The following is a 23,260-nucleotide window of genomic DNA, read 5'->3' as shown; positions in this document are numbered from 1 at the left end:
GTAGAAAACATAAAATTAAAATAAAAACATTCACTTAATAGATGGACATTATGATGTAGACAAATATAGGAGGTACTTAATCTAAAACTGGCACATATTCCACTCAGATATGTCACAGTGTCATCTACTAAATCAGCATTATGGTGTAACAATACAAATTCGTGTACAAAATTCAAAATGTAACTACAAGGGGAACTTTGAATGTCAGATAAAATTACGTCTAAAATGTCTCAGTGCTTTTATTCCTTGGGTAGAACTGCGCTTCCATTGGACTATAATTAAAGACAAACAGCTTCATTCAATCTTTTGTTCTGTTTCTTAATCTTTATGTTCATTTGTTCTTTATTGTTCATTAAGTGTTAAATAGCTTACTACTACGCCTATAAAATATAAAATATTCTGCTATTTGATGAAATGATACAAATGACAGAGACTTGGCTGTGTTATCCAGGCTAGTCCTAAAGTAAAAAAAAAATGCCCACAGGGATATGAACCCGGATAATAGAAACAAAACAGACAGATCATAAGCGATTCAACATGCACTGGACCTCAGTAACTGTGGGTCCACTTCTGGCCACATTATTCTATATGAATGCTGAGGGCTCTCTGAGGTTTTCGATCTGGACCAGATGCGCTTTTACGCACTCCGTCTCCAGCCCTCACACTCAGCGCGCCTTTTACGCACACTGGATATTTGACTCCTCAGCCCTCGCTACGATGTCAAACGTCTGAAAGCCAAATTATTCTATAGGAAGAGGCTCTGTGTCATTCATTCTGGGCTCGGGAGATGGTCTGCGTGTTTCTCCTTCTTGGGGAGGAGAGATGACCAACGCGTTTATCATTTTAGTGAGATTTGTTTAGGCTTCTTTCTCCGTTCCACCTCCGATACTGCAGATCACAGAGGGACTTAGAACTTTAGGATTTACTTGAAACGCGACGGTACCTCTGGATATCTCTGTTTGGATAAAGCAAGCAGAGATGGGGACTTTTTCCCTTTACGCGCTGTGCGTGTGGATAAGTTTGGTCAGTCCTTCGCTTGGAACCGGGTTTGTTTATCGCTTTCCCGGCATCACTGTGCAGCGGCAGCGCATTAAATCGGAGCAGAGCGGCAGCACGGGACCGCCAGGTACCGGGTCCCGTACCCAACTCAGGTGCGCTCATGTTGGTGATGACACTTTAGGATCAAATGCAAGCAGATTTTATAGTGTGGGATGTTTCCAATAGCTGTACTGGATGCACCGTCTCTCATTTACATTCATAACAGCCCCTCTTATTTCTGCCTTTTAGGAATTGGTGTCAGTATACTGTTTCCAAAACAGTATCTTGTCAGGTGCACAATGGGACAGAGACCACAGTGCAGAGAGTGTTTCAGGGCTGCAGATGGCCAGGACCCTGTGCCAAAATTGTCAGGTACCCTCACAGCTATACTGCCTGTGATGCTGATACTGTTTTACCATCATTCATGTTCTGCTGGGGTTTCTGCAGGGTGACAGGGGCACCATTAAAGGGCCCCACAGAGCCTTTGTCTTGAATTATTTATGCTTTCCTAATTTGTGCTGTGACACATGTTCCTGAACTCAGTGTCTGTTTTGCAGCTACAGGACCGTGATCAGGCCGTCGTTCAAGGTCGCCTACAAGCAAGTCACCTCGCTGGAGTGGAGGTGCTGCCCGGGGTTTGTGGGAGAAGAGTGCCGTGAAGGTGGGTTTCTTTTTTTCACATGTTTCTCAGAAGTTGTGCTAGAGGAGCTGCAGACAGTGTTATCAGAGGCTAATTCTTCCCAAAGACTGAAATCAAGGCCATGTGTTCTTCCTGAACCCATCTGTGTCTTTTTAGCAGCACCAGGCAGTGTTACCCACATCAGCGCTTTGTTTTTTATGTTCCATGATATAAGCTGGGTTGCTTACTAATTGTGCTACTGTGGAGCTCTCTGGCTGCTTGATATCATTGTGAAGTCATTTGAATTAAGGCTAAGTTGGATTCCTTTTGGGAATAGGGGCTGCAGGGAAACAACAGCTGACAGGGTTCCCGTGCTTGAGGTTTTGTACCTCTTCTTTTTATAGCCATTCTTTCAACACATTCACAATCACTCATGTTACTCCTTACAGCAGAGAGGGCAGATCTGTCTGTCTGAATATCATCATGGCAATAATAGTCAAAATGATGAATGAAAAAAGTTTAGAGGATCTTCCAGCAGAGCAGCTTTTAAAGTGGGAGGTAGTTTGTGTCCAAGCAATGGGCAGTGCTGCCTGTGGATACCACAGACCACAGAGTCTGAGCCCAGCAAAGACCAAAATTTTCACCCAGGGATGTGCCACCGCAGCCAGCCTGAAGAAACAGAGCAGGAGGGTGGATGGAGGTCTAATGCCGCGCTGAGGCTGCAGCAGCTGTTTAAAGTGTACAGTTATTGTTTTTATTTCATTTTTTTAGTGCACCCACCTTTTTGAGCAGGGTCATAAATTAGTGTGTCATTGAAAAACACTGGCACAGCCTGTTTAAATTAGTCCAAAATTAACAGTTACCTCAATAAGCTCATTTTGCTTATTGGTCATAATCACCACACCTTGTTCCATTTTGCAGGATTATTCATTGTTGCACTTGGATGGGCAAAATTTACCATAAAAACACATTGTAGTGCAGCTGGGATAAACACAGACATTATTACAAAGCCTTTGGTAGCCATTATTCTCCACGCCTGGCTGTGAATATTATTCTGCACAAAGATTAGCACATAGACGTATCCGCTGAGACTGTAATGCCAGAGATTATGGTTCACTTAAAGACCAAAGTGGTTGCAGGAGTGTGAAGAAGTAATCGAGCTGTTTATTTAATGTTTGCTGAAATGTATTTGCACTTTGTAATGGCTATGGAGCAGCGGGAAAATCGCCTCCATATGGAGAGATGCAGGGCCAGATTGGACTCAGTGAGGAGACCTTATAAGACAGAGGCTGATGTCACTGACAGTCTGCTTCACACTGTGGTGGAGTGGAGGCAGAGCTGGCAGAGGAGAGACGAGGAGGACACTGAGGAGAGAAAGTTAGTGCACATGTTTAACGACAAGGTGTGAGAAGAGAAGAGAAGAGAAGAGAAGAGAAGAGAAGAGAAGAGAAGAGAAGAGAAGAGAAGAGAAGAGAAGAGAAGAGAAGAGAAGAGAAAGAATGACGAGTGTGTCTGTCCCACCAGGCTCCAGCTGCTACAAGCTGCCCAGACGGCAGCAGAGCAAAGAAACAATTCTGTGGGAAAGTTGCCTCGCTGAGATTAATGAGCATGACACTCCTCCACCAGGTCTTTGTAACATACGTGACTGTGCCAAGATCAGGCTACAGCTCCGAAACAAAGACTTGTTCTTCCCATTAAAAAGACCTTGGTGAATTCAGATATTGCATGAATGTATATCAGGGATCCCTCAGAGGTGATGGCTGTTCTGCCACCAGAGAACAATTTGGAAGCACAGACGTCTTCAGATTATATTATATATAGATTAAAAATACCACTGACGCTGCTCATTGGTGAAATAAATTATTGTTATCATCTTCTGGCTTCATAATGGCGCACAGTATCTTCTCACGTAACTCCTGGCAAGAAAGTCAATGTAAGTGTGTTTCCCTAAATGGCAAACAGTGCTGGCTGATAATAGAATTCTGTGTGTGTTTGTGCATTTCTCTCTGGGTCTTCATGTCACTCAGCCAACACTGAACATGCAGCTTTGTGTAGCAGAAAACTGCAGCAGTGTGGATTTGAGCCACATTTTTTTATCAGCTTTAACCAATGAAGATGACATCACCTCTGGGTTTAGTTTAATAGGGCACTGGCTCCACTTCAGAGGCCTGCGAGGCCCTCAGAGATGTAGAGACAGAGGACATGAAGAGAGTTAAGCCTGTGTAAGCTGAGAGGATGCTCATTCCTCTCACCTCTGCACACCGCTCTTCTGCATCAGACTCTGCCTGACAGCAATTATTATTTCTCAGATAATAACAACAGAAAATGTATAATTATGATCTGGAACACGTTTTTCTTTTGTTCTGCTGGGATCACATTAATATTTCATGCATTGTAGATGACACAAAGAGGCTGTTTTTAATCACACTTGGCTACTTGGTTAGGTTTAAGAAAGGAAACAAGCTTCTCTGCCATTTTCCTGTTGCACGTGAATCAGCAGATTTCACATGCACTTATTTACACGACCGGAGGGGGATGCACAGCAAGATCAACACTGGTTGTGTCACCTTAAAATACACCTCAAAATTGTTTGAATCTGTCCCAGTCTGATCTGGTTTTTGGCTTTTGCAGGTTTCTGCATCAGTGCATGCTTTCAGTGTAAACAGTGGTAGTCAATATAAGACTCTCAAAGTCCTCCAGCTCTTAGCCAAACTATAAGGCCGAGCTGGTGTGAAAGCCTGGATTTTTGTGCGTTTGCTAATGGAAAAAGTGTGTTTTTCATGCGCCGCATTTGGTTGACACCCCTGACCCGTCAATATATTTGACAAGTCGGGTTTGTGCTGGCTGTGTACAGTGCATCAAGTGCAAGATTTACATTTTGCTTTCAGCAGAGCTGTGCTAACACATGACGGCATGGAACACATTTGGGAGAAATGTGTTCGTAATTTCCTTGCACTCCCACCCCCCCCACTCCTCCCTGCCCCCCTTGCCCTGTCACAGCAGCGCACCACAGCACCTATCTGCACACATGATCATATTAACTGTAGGGATTGTGGCTATCGACTGCATGTGTGGGAGGAAGCATAATCTTAAAGGAATTAGCGGCAGGACCTCCCCTGATGAGAGAGGCAACCTTTGATCTCATGCAGAAAGCTCAGGAGAAGAAGCTTTTTTTTAAAGAAGTAAAAATGTGGCTGAAAGATTAGGATGTCAAACGTGTTAATTTGTTAATGCAGCTGCTACAGTCACCACTTCCCTTCTGCAGCTGTAGCAGGAAATGAAGGAAGTGTGTTAAAATCCTATTGTTAGAGGGATTATCTTTAACAGCAGCTATGATATATCATTAAAAAATACCTTTGAATTCTTTCCGTTTTATCATCCCATTTTTTGCCCTTGCTGTTTCTTGCCACTGCCGGCCCCTTTATCTTATTCCTTTCCTTTATCTAACTTCCTACGTCCTTTAGATCTCCCGCTCTGCTCTCCTTGGAGTAAAGTGATAAAACAGAACCTTATACCACATGTGCAGTGTGTGAGGATATGACTGATGTCTCTGTTACATCCCTGGTTGCGCTTCAATATAGGTCAGAGTGTGCCCTTTGACCTGCTGGGAGCTATGGGATAGCTCAGCTGTTCCTGCTCCACGGTCCGATCTCCCTGATGGATGAAGCTCTGTTCATTCTCCTTCTGTGCTTTTTCATTTCTTTCACCAGCTTATCAGCACTTTTTTCCTGCCTTTCAATGCTATCTTTCCATTTCCCCTGCTGTCTGTCTGTCCACAGCTCCACACATCTGTTTATGCAGGTAAAGTGCTTAAAAAAAACGCTCCTAGAAAGGTTTCTGAGGTCAAGGAGCGCCATATGTGTCCATGGTGTCTTTATCCATGATGCTGGGAACTTCCCGTTTATGAGCTTAGAATGTGTATGATGAAGTTTTGTGGTTGTTTTTGTTGGAAGCAAGCAACTGCACATTACTTGTACTGTGTTCATAATTGTCCAGAGTTGCAAACACAAACATAGCCGGACATTAGGACAGGTCACAACCACGCAACACCTGATGAAAAGATGAAAATATGACCTAAAATCTGACAGAAACTGAAAAGGAGCTATAAAGCAGGAGGTTCAAACCAAAGCACTTCTTTTTTTTTAAATGCATGTATGTCAGCCTCGCAGAAACATGACTGCGAGCCTTCTTGGTGAAAACTGAGTGAATGTGGCTGTCATTTGTGAAGATAGGTTGAGAGAGCACTGCACCAGATGAATCACGATCCCGACAGTTTTGTGACAATAACTCAAAACCACACGTCGAGCTAGAAATGGCACCAGATTTTAAACATGATTGCAGGATAACTCATGGTGACTGAATCTGTGCAGCTGTGTGGCTGAACCATCTTCAAACCAATAGTAAGTCATACTATCATCAACTGTATTCTGCTGCACAGTTTTAGCGCCTGTTTTAACTATATTTCTGATGTGTCTCTTAGCTGTGGCATTCATGTGTCCTCAACTTAAACAGAATCTGTAAAGATTCTATTTTTCCTGCCTTTCTTCCTCCATTTCGGTCGTTGTGGAAAGCCTCAAATATTGCTCTCATCTGATCACCATGCAATCATGTCCCCTCACACATATTCACACGGCATCGTCTCATAGCATGACGATGACTGTATGTCTGTGGACCAGCAGGGTCATCCATCTCTAACTGTGACTGATGTGTTGCTAACATTTTAACAGCAGCAGCAGCAGAGCAGCCGTGCACTGAAGTTGGCAGAAAGGGCCGGACGATGCTGCGAGATGGGATGAGCGGATCCATTCTGGCAACATGAGGCAATAACAGAGAAATTACGTGTATGATTCTCAGTCTGGAAGAGATTCAGTTTGTCGCCGCATCATAACTGCGCCTGCTGAGTGTCAGATGAATAGTAGAGCCTCGTTGTGTGGTTCCATTATTTAGTCATTACCCATATCTCACTTGAAATAATGACACCATGTGTAGGATGCAGAGGGAAGTTTCACTAATTGCCGAGTATTTCTTACTTGCAAAGTTTGTAGAAACAGTGTGTGGCCTGTCAGCTGGCATCATGGTGAAAAATGCTAAATAGTCCCACTGTGGACAGACTGCGAGACATTTAGGGTTTAAAAAAAAAACCTTCATTCACCATCTTGAACGAGCCACTGCGGTCAAAGTGGGTGTGTGATTTAGTGAGTGAGAGTTTGTGGCTGGAAGAGTGTGTGTGTGTGTGTCTGTCTGTCTGTGTGTGTGGGTGTGTGTCCTGTGCCAGCTGTTCTTCATGCCAGCAATAGCTGACCACTTGCTGGCTGGGGCCGATACACACACAACAGGCTTCTGGGACGAAGCCAGGCTGTCTATGGTCTGCACACACACACACACACACACACAGATGCAGACACACACACTGGGCACACACTTGTGTGTGTTTGTTTGGTGATGTGACAGCAGCTCATGAGATGGTCCAAGAAGATGTTTCGATACATCATCCTTCTGTAAGGTTCACACATTCAGACAGAGCAAGTATTTAGTGCAATTCAAAATGACTGTCCCCAGCTGTGTGCGTCACGGTTTGTTTTGTGGTTGAGGTTGTCTCTGTGGGTGTGCGAAAAAAAAGGAAAAAAATGAGAGTGAATTATTTGATCTGCATCCAGGTCTAATGTAGGAAATGTAGCTGTCTCAACAGACTATGCCCGCAGTCTGACTGTCACGTTGCCAAAATATCCTGTGCTGTCTTGTACTGTAGATCATGTAATAATGGGCAGGATGATTCATTCCCTTGATGAAAAATGGTCTTTATTTTCATTCTTCTGATGTTTAACTGATGGTTTATCCTCCGTCCTATTTAAGCATCGAGTCTGATCCAAGCCTGCTCTCGTCTCGTCTCAGTTTTCACTGCTAATCACATATGGCTCAGCTTCCAATGTTATTTATGTGCATATAATTCATTTCCATGGTTTGTTACTCTGCAATCTATTTCTATTAATTGCATTTTATGTGTGACTTTGAACACACATGTAAATTAAAATAAAGCGTTGCTCCTTTTAATTACATCACAGTTTCCAGTAATATCAAATGTAGCATAAAAAAAAACACGTTTGAACAAACGAATCCTTGCTTGGAGCAGAAATGTTCTCTATTCTTTCTGTTTATTTGGCTTCCCACTAAAGACAACACAATTCTGAATCTTTCCCATGAGCTGAGCGCAATCCAAGAAAAATAACCCTGTCTTACGTTGCCATGGTGTAATTATGGATCCAAACAGACTCTATAGCTGTGGTCCTGCTCTAAACATCGGCCCGAGCACAGCGGAAGTTTGGTTTTCTAACCCAACATAATTAAATTCCAACTGTAGCAACGGAAATCTTGCCCGCTACCTTTAGAAAAAAAAAAAAAAAATGTTTTGCTCTGGTTCACATTTATGGTAGGTTGACTTAGTTCTGGTGTTTTCCTGTGGTGTGTGTTTATGACATAATTAGGTATGTCGGGTTTATTTCTGGCTCTCATTAGACATAAGATGCAGATTGGACAAGTTAGCTCATTAGCAGTGAAGTTTAGGTCACAGGAGAAGCCATGATGGGAGAGGCAATGACGCTCATTACTTCTGACCACACAGCTAGGCATCAGTAAAAACACTTTTGCATTTTGACACAGCAGGCTTCTTAAATTGTTGCATGCAACACCAAATAAAACCAATAATCTACAGCCATGCCAGAATAAAGAGTTAGATATACATGAAATTTAATTTTTGTGACGGTATCTAATATCCTGATACTGTTCTACTCCTTTTGGCTTATTACAGATGCCGAGATATTCATATATTTTACCACCTAATTACAGAGAACTTTACAGTGAGTTTAACTTATTTAGTTGGGTAGAAACTTGTGTTGAAGTGATGTCAAAGCAGAGCGGCTTCTGACACTAAACACTTTCATACATGCTTGTCCCTTTTCAACATGTCCCCACAAAGAAACCAGGTCCAAAACACCTCCGACAGATACAACACGTGTACACAGTGAACATATGGGCGTATTGCAAGATTCAATTCTTAACATCAAACACATTTTACAAGGAAAACTGTTACCTACCATGCAGGCACCATTCATTTAAATTTTAGACCAATATCTGACGATAATATCGTGCATCCCTAATTTAGATTTGAATACAATATTTTTGTGAATATTTGCCAACAACGTTGCCAAATATTACCCAAGTACAGCTGAAACCTAAGTTTGAACTGAAATAATAGCACTAGTGATGAAGTTAGATGATCACCGAGGTCTTTAAGATGATTCATTTGGGAACCATAAAAGTCCTGAAGTCTGTCTTGACGTTGTTAAGATATCCTGACCCCCCGACCTACCGCCAGACTGAGACGCACAGTGAATGTCAGCACATCATCACAGAATAACTCTTGGAATGCATCACAGATTGATGTACTGTTTAACAGTGAAGAGTGTCCGAGGGTGGAGACTTCGTTTGGGTGGATGATGATGAATAACTGTGGACAAGATGAAGACATTTCGTCTCATCAATGCTCACATTGTGCAGCTCATGATTTGCTTCACTTCACCCAGACACATTCACCCAGACACAACAACCAGCTTATGTGGAGTCATTTTTTGGGTGGACAGCTCTCAGTATTTGTGTTTCATGTGTCTTGAACAACAACTGTTGTTGTTTACATTTGTAGCTGCGCTCCAGGGCCAGATTCAGGATGCTGGAATGAAGCATCCAGAAACTGTATATGACTGTGGAGACACAGACATGGTACAGACATTCATCCAGTCCTATTTCAGATGAAGCAGAAACCACAGCGGCTCCCATCAGTGCTCTGTGTGCTGCGGTCGGAGACGACGATTTAGGCAGACCAGAGCTGTTTGGGTCATTTTTGTTGTCGCGTTATTTATGAGCACCAGTTGCTCCTCGTTCTAGGTATCCCTGCTATGACCACAATGTGGGTGGGTCCCATCTGTGGGACTGACAGCTGACATTCCAGACTCCTTATGAGCCATACACCAGGGGAAGGCTCAGATTTAGAACAAACACAGGGTTTTCTATGAAACTCTGTTTTGGATTACAGCTCGTGTAAAAGATCCAAAATTGCTACACGGCCAGAAATGTATATACATACTGAACGTCTATCTGCGGTTTAGTGGTGACTAAAATGGTATAATTTGTAAGAAGATGACCAGAGTGTCCAAAACAGATGAGTGTGGAAAAAAGTTTGTGGTAGACGTAGATTTCAACACGGCACATGCACAAAAATATTTTTACAGATTTAAAAATGTTCATTTTCAATCATCCATTTGTTGACACATTTTCCTAAATTTCTTATTGTTAAGTATTATTTATGGCCAGCAAACACTATAATGACTGAACGCCATGTTCCAGTGTCCATACTATCATAATATTTAGTATGTATTTAGTATTTATACCAGTACATATACTTTTTCTACATCTGGTTGCATTTTGGAAGTACACAATCCTCTGTTGTGTGATGTGTTGGTGTGAATACTGTGTTGGTGTGATGCAAAAAAATGTTTTGGTATCTGGAGGAGGATGTGAATTCATGCAGGCCATCAGTGTGAGTGGGCAGACAGACAGAAAACATGCAGAGTCAGGATACAAGATAGTGTATGTGTGAGAGAGAGAGAATTTCATGAGGAGTCCAATAATATTTATTCTGTGTGTGAGTGACATGATTTAAGAAGGCATTCCTAATAAATTCCTGGGTCTGGTTTGATGGGCATTGTTCTTGTGTATCTTGGCCTGACCTGCTCCGCGTGAGACACTACCAATGATGCCAGGATTATAAAAAGAGAGAGAGAGAGACAGGCAGAGACAGAGGAGAGGTGAAAATACAGATGGAGAAGAAGAGAAATGTAGAAAATAAACATTTCTGATGTCTTTCTTACAGAGTGTTTGAACTGCACCACATTCAGTGACATGAACAGCAGAATAAATGCCATCGAATCAAAGGTAAATCCTAATTCTCAGAATAATCCGACAACACAAATTATCTGTACAATGCTGACTTTATATTTAACCAATGTGCCTGATGTCTGCTGCTCCTCTTCCAGCTCAGACTGTTAGAAGATGGACGCTCATCTCTGCCCACGCTCAGTAGTTCACCTGTGGGCTCCTCCAACAACGAGGTGGACACGCCCCAACCCACTCCGCTTGGCCCACCATCGTACCTGCCTCCAGGTGTCCACACGTCACAGCTTATTTCTGAAAATATGTGGTGGAGTCTGATGGCTAGAGATTAGGCAGCAGTAACTGTACAGCTTCAGGATTCCGGGACTGGTTTGAACTCTTGATTTAAAGCTTTTAAAGTTTTTATCCATGAAATCATTGACTGATTAATCAAGAATCAAGAAAATACTCTGATTAGTTGATAATCCAAAGGTGAAACATTTGCCTTACAGCCAGTTTTCCTCACTGACATGTTGCTTGTGTTCTGGTATGTTCCATTTGTTCATGCTGTAGAAAGGATATTTTGTGATTCAGGACATCCAGCTGGTCTCAGACAGAAAAGAGATTAGCTCAGTGATAGACCGATGATGATTTTTACAGATTGTTGATAAGCGTTTTCAGCTTTTATTATCATCTGCAGCAGTCTGTGGAGATATACACATGGAGGCTGACTCTGACCCTCTGGTTTCTTTTTTTTTTAGGTGGTAGAGGTCCTCCAGGGCCCATTGGACCTCCAGGGCTTCCAGGTTCTGCTGGACTGCCTGGTCCGACTGGAGGAGCAGGATTACCAGGACCTGTTGGTAAGAAAAAAAAACCCTCCTTTAAGTCCGTTGAAGTTGGTTTGGAGGCTCTCAGGGGGCGTTTTTGAAATAGAATTATTGCACTCATTGTTTGGTTTTTCAGGGCCAACAGGGGACAGAGGTCTCCCAGGAGAGATAGGTCTCCCTGGCCCTCCTGGTCCACCGGGCCCTCCAGGGATGAGTCCCTCTCTCACCCAAATCCGGGGTGACGTTTTTCACATGGACCATCAAGGTAAGTTGTTCCACCTCAAATTTGCTGCTTTACAGTAACTTAGAGCTAAATTGTCCCAGATGGGCTTAAATGAGAGCATAATGGAGGCAGATCTTATACACGTGGTTCGATTCTGACCCTAAACATTTCAAGCACTCAGGATTTTTTTTCTTTTGTGTGTGGATGGTTTGAATCGATGCCAAAACTACACGTCCATTTTCACAGTCCTTCTTACAATCTGCTTCACACACACATCTCTGCAAAAATTCTTTCTGTTCATTTCTCAGAAATCAATTTGTCAGGCGGAACAGGAACACGGGCCAAAATGTTTTATGGAAAATGATTTGAAAGTGGGACAGGTGGAGGTACAGAGAGTCAAACTGTAGCTTTTTAAGTGAAGGACTTAAATCTGTAATGGACAGGGTATTGTTTCTTTTCCTGAGCACGGCTGGCATAGATTTAGTTTAATTGTTTCTGTGTGTTTTGTTGTTGCTGAGCCACTGTTTACTGCAACCTCATTTAACACCACCATCAACAAAGGAGCCGAATACTCCAGTATAAATCACAAGATCATCCCAGGTTGTTAAAACAGACCAGATCGGTTATAAAAAGAGATAATGTGCAGTTTGGTGCAGCTTCATTTTTCTGTGTGCTTCCTGCAGGAATCTGTGAAGACATGGATCAAACCTTCATAATGAACATTAACATGAAATCACTGCTCTCTCTGATGTGCTGTATATGTTTTTAAACACAGAAGACAGAGATGAACCTCTCGTGCTGAGTGCTGTTTTTACCACAGGGAGGCAGTAGGAGCCTGTGTTATAATCATTACCTCATGAGGACTGCTGGCTCTGATTAGGCTTTTGGCTGCGTCTGCCTTTCTGAGCCTGGGACTGTGTCTGCGGGTCTGGAACTATGTAGATTTGGGTCTGTGGGACCATGTAAGCTGAGGGGGGCCAACTGGCTGTAAATCAGGCCTAATTTGTTAGCTGTCAGCACAACAGTCTGCGTTTTGGGGGAACTGGCCACGGCCCCGAGCCAAAAGCAGGGCTGGCTTTGAAGGAGGGAGGAGATGGTCTGCCACTCATGTGGAGTTTCTTAGGGAGGCAGCCAGACTCGAGGAGGCTGTAGCATTAGAAAATTAGTTCCAGAGGGAAATCTGCTCCTTCTAGACCCTTTCTGTGGACTGCTGCCATAATGTAACAGTGCTGTCTCAACACGGGGGAGAAGACTGACGCTGCGCATATGTTAAAGTGGTGAGGAAGTGTGGCGCGGTTTCAAACAAAATTTATACTTACAAGTGTACTTTAAAACAGGCTACATGCTGGGAACAAGATATGACTTCCACCTCGTGTGTGTTTTGTATGACCATAGATCATGTCTGAGCATTTGCTGCTCCATTAAATGGGAGCTCTTTCAGACTGACCAGCTGCTCCTGTCGGTCAGTGTCACAGTGGATGGAATCCAACTGTTGACTGCTGGTGAAACTCTGCAGCCTGAACAGGGACCCCCTGATGTCTTCACTCTTCCCTCAGGCTGAAAAGAAATACCCCGAGGATTGAGCTGTTTGAGTCTCTCTCTACCATATACCATATACAGTCCTATAGTGCAGGTTTATGCAAATGGTTTTCCTCCTGATTGCAGAGAGCATGAAGTCTTCCCTGTAGCAGAATTAACGAATGATGATGGGCAATTGTTTGGTCAGCTCGGCACCAGTTTCTGACAAAAACCTCCAACCCTCTAGACCGATGTTTGATGCATTCTAATGAGAAACCAAAAATTGGAGATGGTAAAAAAAGCCAAATATAAGACAGAGAGAAATGAAACTAATAACGAATATAAACATAGGAGACACAGCACTGTTGTTTTTTTAATGCTGAGAATGAGCAATGTACCATGGTTTAATACCAGGATTTAAGGTAATCAGAGTAAAACTGACTGTACAGTGATTCTTATATTTTACAGAAGCTTTAGCACTGAATAATTAAATAACTGGCAGGTTGCTTTGTTGTGGCCTGTGAGTCACACACAGCCTGTGAGTCACTTTGCTGCGTTCATTAATGAAAGCAGAGTGCACATTTAGGTCAGAGAAAGAGTCTGATAATTTTCTATCATTTTCAATATAGAACTAAAAATAAAAATGTATAATTAAAGTTTCCACATTGTTGTCAGTGAAAATACTTTCATAGCTCCACATTAACTGATGATTTATCACATGAAAACACTGTTGTAATACGTTTAGCTCAGCTGCTCAGTCAGGTTTTTTTTTCTTACCCCTCCGCAGAGGAGAACCCCATCCATCCTGAGATAGTCGCTGGGCCTCCCGGTCCAGTTGGTCCTGTCGGCCCCTCAGGTATGAACATTATCTGTTATCTGCTGTCAATGAAACATGTGTGTTGTGTCATGAGATTTGACCCCACGTTGTCCAAGCTCACAATGTTTACATTCCCGAAAAAAGGACAACATGTCATGGTGGATTAGAGGATGTACAAGAAGACGTCCCAACAAATAGCACAAAATATATATTAGTGGTGCTTCTGCTTTCTTCCTGTGATCATCCGTGGACGTCACTAAGGGAGGCCGCTCCTTCTTACAGCATGGCGGGGATGTGGGCTTCTGAATTCTAACATTCAATTAACCTGACAGACCAGATGGTTTGTTGTAAAAACATCTGTGAAGTCAAATAAAAAACAAATGTTTGGAGGAACCACTATCCATCACAGCGAGCCTAAATTCAGCCAATCAGAACACCAGGACAAAACTGCAAATAACTGCTGGTCTAAATCACTCCATGTGCGTTTGTGATCACACAAACCAGCTGCTTTGCGAGGTTAATGATATCATTAAAAATAGAACTATCACAAATGTCAGGAGGTCGAAGCTGCTGTGTACTTCACCTCCTCCTTCTGCCTTAGGCCACAGACTTATCATTCACCACCTCTATGTATGTGTGACTGTTTCAGGATTTCTGTTGAGAAACACTGAGGAGGGTTCAGGGGTTAATTGTGTGTTTATTCTGTAAACCCTGACAAATCTATCTCATAGAATAATATGATTTCTGAAACAAGTTTATCTGTGTTAAATTGACTGAATTGAATTTTGATATTGCAGCACAAAGTTAAACATTTCACCTCGCTTGTTTTTGTTTCTTGTTTGACTGACACCACAGGTCCCGCAGGAGCAAGAGGGCCTGCGGGGATTCCAGGTCTGCCTGGACAGGATGTGAGTCCCTGATAGTAGATTAATGTGAATATGATTGTATGACTGGCATCACTAATATGCATCTTTCTGTCTGTCTGGCTGTCTGGCATAAGGGCAAAGAAGGTCTCCTGGGCAAGCCCGGCTATCCTGGGCCTAAAGGAGATCCAGGGGAAAGGGTGAGGCTGCTTTACAAAAATTCGTCCTCATTATTGGATTATCAGGCTGGCTGAACATATTTGATTCTGACGAACTATCAAAATGGTTTTTGTTCTACGTTTTGTAAATGGCCCTAGCTGTCATGCAATCTTAAACACATTAAAGGTGAGCGAGCTTTTCTTCAAAGCCTCACTCCAAGCCGTGACTAATCCTCCGCTCTCTTTCTCTTATCCAAGGCCAGGCCTCACTAATCAGGGCAGCCATGTCGGGTCCCCTCTGTAGTCCGCTCTCTAGCGGGCCTCTGTCTTTAAACCTGATCCCCTTCCTCTACTAGCATGATTTAAGATGGGAGATCTGGTGAAGAGGCAGATTAGCTGGAGGGATAAGGAATGCAAGAACTGTAAAATGTGTGTGTGTGTGACCAGGAGTTCTAAGTTATTTTTTTCTGTTATTCAGGGACCTCCAGGTGTAGCGGGCGAGCAGGGCCTACCTGTAAGTATCAGGTCATTGTGTTGCATGAAAGGTGCACACACACACACACACACACAAACAGATAACAAGATAATTTCCTTATGTGTTCCCAGGGAGCGCCAGGGCCAAAAGGAGAGCCAGGAACAGGCTTGAATGAGGTAAGAGACATTAGTGTCTGTTTCTCCTGGGCTCATTTGAAACCCATGATTGTAAATAAACATGGTGGTGCTGTGCAGGGTGAAGCTGTGCAGCAGCTCAGGGAGGCCCTGAAGATCCTGGCAGAGAGGGTCCTGATTCTGGAACACATGATTGGCGTTCATGGTGAGAAAGGCAACACAAGAAGAATGAGCATGTTAAAAGGATAATTTGACGTTTTAGGGAAATGCACTTGGTGGTGGTGGCGATGGTGCTGACACAAGTGCTCTAACCTCCAAAACAGCTCCTCTTGCAACCTGTGGGTGATGTCCACCAGGGTTTGTCCATCTTTATGTACAGTCAATGATCTACCCAGCAGCTAGCCTGGCACTGACAGAAGGAAACAAAGTCTGCCTCCTAGCATCTCTAAAACTCATTTTGCTTGCTGTATGCTTGGCTCTGAGCAGTTGCCAAGCAACCAGGAGGTTATTGCTTCTTACCAATGAGGCACAAAAGGTCATGTTTACTGCTTATTTACAGATTGAACACCAAACCTAACAATGCTTCATGGTCCATCTCCTTGTAGTCTGCTGGCTATAGCTTCATACTTTATAAACAGACACGACAGTGCTCTCATCACTCTTCTCCAAGAAGCCAACTGTTTCCAAAAAAGCCCAAATGTTCTCATTAAAACAGTGTTTCCCTGCTGATTGTTGTTGTTTTCCGTTGGTTTACACAGAGAGCTCTGAAGGATCAGGATTTGGCAGCATTTCCGACCCGTTGTCGTTCTCCACCCTGAAGACCAAACGCCGTCAGCCTGTTCAAACACTTCCTGAAAGTGCAGCACATGGGGACAGACAAAGACGAGTGCCCCTTTAAGAGAATCGGTGTACTTTGCATTTGTGTTGATTATTGTGAAGGATGTTGCACATTTTGCATAACTGGACATATGATTTTTGTTTCCTTTTTTTCTCATACTTGTATTTGTTGTATCTGTTTTTGTGTAACTGTCACACATGTGAGTTGTGTTGTAAAAATGAAGTTCTTTTTAGACATGAGATGTTGAGCATTTCATCCACATGAAAGGCTTTTTTTCCACCCTCAGCAGCAGCATTTACACGGTGTCGTACAGTGAAATATAAGCTCATAAAGTGTTATGAGGGTTTTGGCATCTGTCTTTCCTCAGATAAAAGACACGTCAGTTGCCTTGGCTGATGTTGCAAAGCTCAGAGCTCCTCACAACCTGGACTGAAAATCTACTATTTAGCGTCAAACACATTCTTGGAGTGACCTCGAGGTTCATCTTGTGCGCCTGTCAAATATATTTCTTCCTCTCTCTTCATTCTGTCTCTCTGCCTTGTTAATGCTGAGGTAAGGCACGACGAACTGCCAAGAAAATCTGCTTAAAATAAAGTTAGGTGAAATGAAAAGCACATGTCGTGAGCGAACATCTGGAAAGAAAAAAGGGAAAGAAAGGGTTGAATTTTTTTGGCCTGGAAAACCCTAGCACACCTTCAAATGGCTGACAAAGCACCAAACCTGACAGGAGTACATCGACCGCTTCGTAAAAAGCCTGGGAGGTTTCTCTCCAAACTGATATGATTATTGTATAATAAGTCTCTGAGAGACCCAGCTGTTGGTTTCTGAAATGTGTGTGTTTCCTGCATTACAGCAGTCATATGTAAAAAGCATTTCTGGAAACATGCTTATATGTTTTCTGACTGAGAGTCAGAGCAAAAAACATTCTCTGTGACGATGCTAAAATCATGTCGTTTCATCTTAGACCTGACGCTCAACAGGAAAACCATTTGAGTTTATTCAAAGCTAAAGATGTTACCTTTAAAAATTGAGTGTAGCTTCCTGTTTTTTATCATCACCAGCTGCTAGAAGTTAGTAAGTAGTAATCCTACCAAAGACATGAAGAACAGTTCTTTTTACTTCTTGAAAAAGCTGCTGTAGATGCTGTGACTCACTTCTGCGGGGAGCTGTAATTAGTTACATGTGTGTAAATTGACCAAAAACTGGTGGCGAATGATCAGTTGTTTTTCAGTCACTGCTGTTCTGTGGCGTGTATGTTGTACACTAAATAATGCTTTGCTATTTCATTTGCCAAACATTGTACTCAGCAGATATTTATCTATGCTAAGTAAGATTAAAGTTACAACAACAAAAGGGTTAATTTCACTGAGTCACTGTTTTATATTTACACTCTCACAGCATGAAATGACTATTTACAGGAGGGGGAAAAAAAGAAGCTCCTCCTCCATCAGTTCTTTTTCATTTCTCTCCTTGCTCTTTGTCTTCTTTGTGCATGGTTGATCATGTGACCCAAGTTCTTGTAGTCAAGGTTACCGGCTACATCCTGAGAGAAGTTGGTAAACATCTGATTTACCTTGTAGCACGTAGGTGTTTCTTCTTTTAAATCCTGACAAAAAAAGAGCTGTCAGGTTTAAAGAGAGGGTTCACGCACGTTGTTGCAAACACACAGCTGACTTTTGCCATTCAATTAGCTCATCAGATCAGGGAGATAAGTGCGGTTATGTATCATTGTCATACACCACTCTGGCCTCTTTATGCATCCTTTCATCTGTGTTATGCCTGCCTGTTTCTGTCTCCCTCCTCATGTACCCTCTCCCCTCCTCCTCCACCTCCTCCTCTGTCTGTCTCTCTCTCTCTCTTGTTTTTCCTGTCTACTGAACAGAGACGTGTTGATATGAGGCCCGCTCACAGCCACAAGGGAACAAGTCTCTGGTGCTTTTGATCAGCTGCAAGATCAGACATGTCCACCGCTCCCCCGTGTACACTCCAGTGACTGATCATGCAGTGTATGTGCAGGCACAGACAACTGAAGATGCACACCCACACATGTTCTCTGTGTTAATCATACAAGCATGGACACACACACACACACACACAGTGCAGTGGGCCTGTGGTCTGTGCGTTGGCTCGGCTCACAGTGGGGTGGCTTGTTTGCTGGACAGAAAGAAGCGAGAGCTAGATGGTGTGTGCGATTTCCCCTTTTCTTGCCCTTTTTTTTTTGCTTTTGACAGTAAGATGGATGATTGCAATCACAAGAGCCATCAGTGAGACAGAGCGGAGGTCTATGGGGCAGCGAGACACAGCCATGGGAAACCAGCCGTCAGATTAATGCACCACGCTGCCATGGGAACGCTGTGCTGTTTATTTGTCTGGGGGTTTTGTTGTTTCATATGCATTTTCTTCTCTCTTTCCACCCTCTGCGCAGCCTTTTGATGTACACAACATAACAGTTCCCCCATAAAGTATGTGCAGAGAGACAGAAGAGGAGAGTGTTTACGTTTCACAACATACTGATCCTACTGTAAGTCAATATGTCTTTTCAAACCAGTTCAAATGTGACAGATGGATACAGTGGTCTCTTTGATCCCATGAGAGACAGAGAGGCAGACTTTTCACTCCACAGTCAGCGGATGTTTTTAAGAGAAACATCTGTTGCTTTACAAATGAGATTACTGTGTCTCTAGCCAGGGGCCACGTAGGTTATGAATGGCACTGTTACTGAGGAGAGGGGGGTCTGGAAGAGAGCTGAGAAGGATCTTTGTAATAAGCTGTGTAGCTGGTAGTTAAGGGGCTTAAATTAAATCAAAATGCCTCAGACTCTGGGTATTCATCAACGCTTACTTTCAACCCGTTCGACTGTATCACCACCGCTGGTACCTTTGAATCACTATCTCATATTGATACCTCCAATATTTCACCTTGTTGCCAGGCAACGGCTCACCTCATCCTCTGTAAACTTGTCAGCCTGTGACACAAGGTGATATTTCATCCTGCAGGGGAGCAAGATGAGCAAAGAATTACTGTCTCCATCCCTTTGTGTTTGCATTAATTGTGATCTGTATATCACAAACCAAGGTTTGCATTATCTGCATCCTAAAATATTCACATTTTTATATCTGAATGATGAATTCCTGTGGGACCGATCACAAACTAAACTGTGAGGAAAAAAAATAACCACATAATCCTTCCTCCGAGTGACTCCACTTCCTCCAGGGTCAACTGCTCCGGGGTCACTTCCTGACAAAACACAGGTAAAGCTGGAGGTAAAACCTGACACAGATTCACACTTGTGCTGAATTGTTGATGGATAAGTAAAACAAACATGTAGAGACCCATGATAATAACAAAAGCTTTATCTCTCAGAGAAGGAAGTGTTTATGCTCAGGAGTGAGTTTTACATGTAAGTCACAACAAGAGGAACTCTTCCACTACAGAAGAGTTGTGACATTCTGCAATTAGGTGGACAAAATACAGGCCTCTATTGGTAACAACAGCACATTTGTTGAATAAATATCACCACAACTCCATATTGTGCATCCCTGATAAAATCATATAGTTTTGTTGTGACCCTGTGTTCTGTTAAATCCTCAGTTCCACTCTGTGTTGTTGCCCTGACCTCCTGCATGTGTTCTGTAGTTCTGTCTTGTGTTTCCTGTTTTATTTTGAAAGCCTGTGTCCCTTTGTATTCTCCTGTGTGTTTTCCCTCCTTAGTGAGTGCCTGCCCCGCCCTGATGCGTCTCACCTGTGTCATGTTACTCTTCTGTATTTATGTCCTGTGCTCCCCTTTGTTCTTGGTGGATTGTTTGTTCACCCATAGTGTCATCTCCTCCATGTTCCTCTGTCTTCCCGAATCCTCCCGTGTGTCCCCGTCCTCCTGTTCTCTCTTTGGATCACCTTTGTTGTTTGGTTTAGATTTTGGGTTTTGGCTTTTTATTATTAAAAGCTCACTTTAGTTGAACCACAGCCTGTCCTCGTGTCTGCATTTGGGTCCTGTTAAAAACTGCTGCTACACAAAACAAGTTTGATAGCTGTAAAGAAAAAAACACTTTCATATTCACATTGACCACTCCTCCTTCATCTCAGGGAAGTGGTAGAAGTTTGAAATAAATGTCGATGTTTGAGAGATTGAGCTGATTTATAATACCTGAAAAAGAAATACCACAAACATTTATCAACTTCAAACTTTCATTCAAACACTTAAAGAGCAGACTCGTAGGTCATAAACTTAACTTAATGTAAAAGTATTTGTTTCTATTAAAGGCAGCTTTCTGTGAATGCAGGGCATTCTACACCTGCAAGTGTCCCTCATTTGGGTCATAGAAAGGACGCTGTCTTTGTCCTGGTCCATGCTGGTGACCTGTAAGCAGAGGACGCAGCCTGCCAGAGCTAAATACCTCACACATACTGTTCACATAAGTCCTGGATCTGGTTCTGCTCAGTCCCCCCTCCAGACATCTCCATTAGGTTTGCCGTTTAAGACACATATGCTGCAGCTGGTAGAAAGTATTGATTTATCAGGAAATCAATCGTGATGTTTATTTCCAAGATGTTATGTCTGATCACTGAGTACACGTTGTTTAGTATAGATTACAAGGAAAACATGATAAGAGAGTTGCTAGGCAAGCAACAATATTTACAAAGAGATGTTGTCACCTTCCTGCAGGCTGTTCTGTCCAGGTAATACTGAACATACTGTACTGTCCATGCCAATATATGACATCAATAAAGACTGAATATGATTTAACACACAGCAATACAGGACATGGGTTAGGACAGGATGAGGCTGTTCTGGCCATCTGACACCATTATTGCTGAGAGACGTCAGCATTTTCAGCAGCTGCGGAGGCACTGGCTCATTAATGGAGCAGCATTGTTTCGCTGCCATGGTGCCTGTAGGACACGTCCCATTTGGCAGGGTAAAGTGTTAATTCTGTGTCAGGACGCTCACACAGAGGTGTAAATTTGAAGGATCCACACATGCAGCTTCTCCACTCCTATCATGTAACTCCTGCAGCACACATGTTCACCTCCTCCCTCCACCTTTTGTTTTCATTCTGTGACTGGAAAGTAAAGGATCAACAAAGTGAGGATAGATAAATGTGACACTGGTAGTAGGCCTACAGCTGTCTTGCTCTTATAATGTGGCTCTGATGTGAAAACTGCACACAAAATGACATCCACTATTTACTTATTAATTATATATAACCACTTCAATGAACATTGTGCACTAAAGCTGTATCAATCAGCTGAAGTAGAGGTCTCCAAGCATTTAAAATAATAATAGTATTGAGTCTATATTTTAGCTTTGGACTCTATATATCTGACCTTGCAGAGAAAAATGTCACCAAGAAAACAGGAACAACCACTCAACATTTCTCAAAAGCAGCTTTAATAGAGTATTTAATCTCATGTAAATTACACATAATGAGGGGGAGGTTGATTGTGTAAACTTTGACAGCAGCAGACAGACAGTGAATTTGATTTTCTTCTCATTGTCACAGAGCTTATATGGCGAGGTAGGTTTTCAGGAGTGAAACCAGCCTGTCAGGTCTCTGACCACATCAGCCCGGCCCCTGGTCCTCCTCACCGCCCTGCAGGCCGTGCAGTAGTGTTCATGCCAGAAGGCCGGCTGGTGTAAACCGTAGCTTCCCCTCCAGTCCAGGTGCCGCCTCATCCTAGCGGGGCTGCGCCTCAGCGTTAGCAGGTAACGGGCCAACTCTTGCACCGTGGGGAAGTCGTCCACGTGAATGAAGGCCTCTGGGGGCAGGAAGCGCTCGTAGTTCTGCCTGGATGGCCCCAGGACCACCGGGACGGCACCGGCCCGCACGGCGTTCCACAGCTTCTCTGTGATGTAGTCTGTATGCTGTGAGTTCTCCAGCGCCAGGTAGAACAGGTAACGTCTGACCAGCTGCACCACGCTTCCGCTGCCGGCCGGTAACGTCCGGCCTGCGCGCCCGAAAACATCAATCTGAATGTACCTGCGGAGCTGATAGTAGAAGGCCACACGCGCATGGGATTCCGACCAATTGCTGATGACCCACGCCACGAGGCGGTGTGGACGGAGGCTGGAGTGGGAGGGACCGTACAGTGGTTGCGCAAAGTGATTGTGGACATCACTGACAGTGCGCGTACGGGGAACCAGATACCCGTAGGGCAGGAAAATGTCCGAGTCTGTCCGGTAGCTGAACGTGAGGTTGAACACACCCTCTAAGCGCCACAGTCTGGGTGTGTGCGTGGGGGACTCGTAGTTCATCCATATCCACTTTTGTGCATGCGGCCGCGGTGCCTGTGGCAGATCAGCCTCGCCGGTGACAATCTCCCGGTGATGAATGAGCACAGCGTCAGCCTCCGGGTACGAGCCCGCGTCGTCCGTGAGCGTGCACTCACTGATCTGATACAGCTCCCAGCAGTCCGGAAGTTTGCGATACCGACCGAACGGATGCGTCCATATCAGGAGCGTCACTGCGCCGGTCTCCTCGGAGAGAGAAACGGACGGTTCAAGTGTAAACGGCTCCGGCAGGTAAAGTAGGCAGACTCCCAGGAGCAACGTAAAACCGACGGCAGCCACGCACACAGAGGAGCAGATCCGTTTGAGAACACGCACACAGCATGTCTCTCTCCGGGACAAACCTGTGCGCCTGGCTGCTCTGCGAGCTGCGACTGTGGAGCGGCACGCTGGTCTCCACTGAGCCCCAGCTCCCATGGGCGCCCTTCAGCACGCAGTTTCCCCCTCAAACCTCAGACTCTTTACGCACAAAGTCTTGCACTTTAAGTCCTAAAGAGGTAAGATATTAGCCGGCGTCCTTTTTTTGCCTGCTGTCACACCCA

The 23,260-nt window shown here is 43.7% G+C and overlaps 2 protein-coding genes across 2 annotated transcripts; one reads left to right on the top strand and one right to left on the bottom strand.

The window, feature by feature from the left end:
• The first annotated feature begins 826 nt into the window (after positions 1-826).
• Positions 827-16,492, top strand: col26a1 (collagen, type XXVI, alpha 1). The gene is made up of 14 exons (XM_028420110.1): positions 827-1,151; positions 1,288-1,410; positions 1,596-1,699; positions 10,581-10,642; positions 10,744-10,870; positions 11,341-11,439; positions 11,552-11,671; positions 13,935-14,003; positions 14,820-14,872; positions 14,965-15,027; positions 15,464-15,499; positions 15,592-15,636; positions 15,715-15,799; positions 16,353-16,492. The coding sequence occupies exons 1-14, from the start codon at positions 979-981 to the stop codon at positions 16,490-16,492; spliced, it is 1,299 nt and encodes a 432-aa protein (XP_028275911.1). The 5' UTR covers positions 827-978.
• A 5,464-nt stretch (positions 16,493-21,956) lies between these two features.
• On the bottom strand, positions 21,957-23,135 carry LOC114445266 (alpha-(1,3)-fucosyltransferase 4-like). The gene has a single exon (XM_028420221.1). The coding sequence runs from the start codon at positions 23,133-23,135 to the stop codon at positions 21,957-21,959; it is 1,179 nt and encodes a 392-aa protein (XP_028276022.1).
• Positions 23,136-23,260: the final 125 nt, after the last annotated feature.

The sequence above is a fragment of the Parambassis ranga genome, chromosome 13 (assembly GCF_900634625.1).
Source record: "Parambassis ranga chromosome 13, fParRan2.1, whole genome shotgun sequence".
NCBI classification, from domain to species: Eukaryota; Metazoa; Chordata; class Actinopteri; family Ambassidae; genus Parambassis; species Parambassis ranga.
The sequence above is the reverse complement of the archived record's forward strand: the minus strand, read 5'-3'. Positions and strand labels throughout refer to the sequence as shown.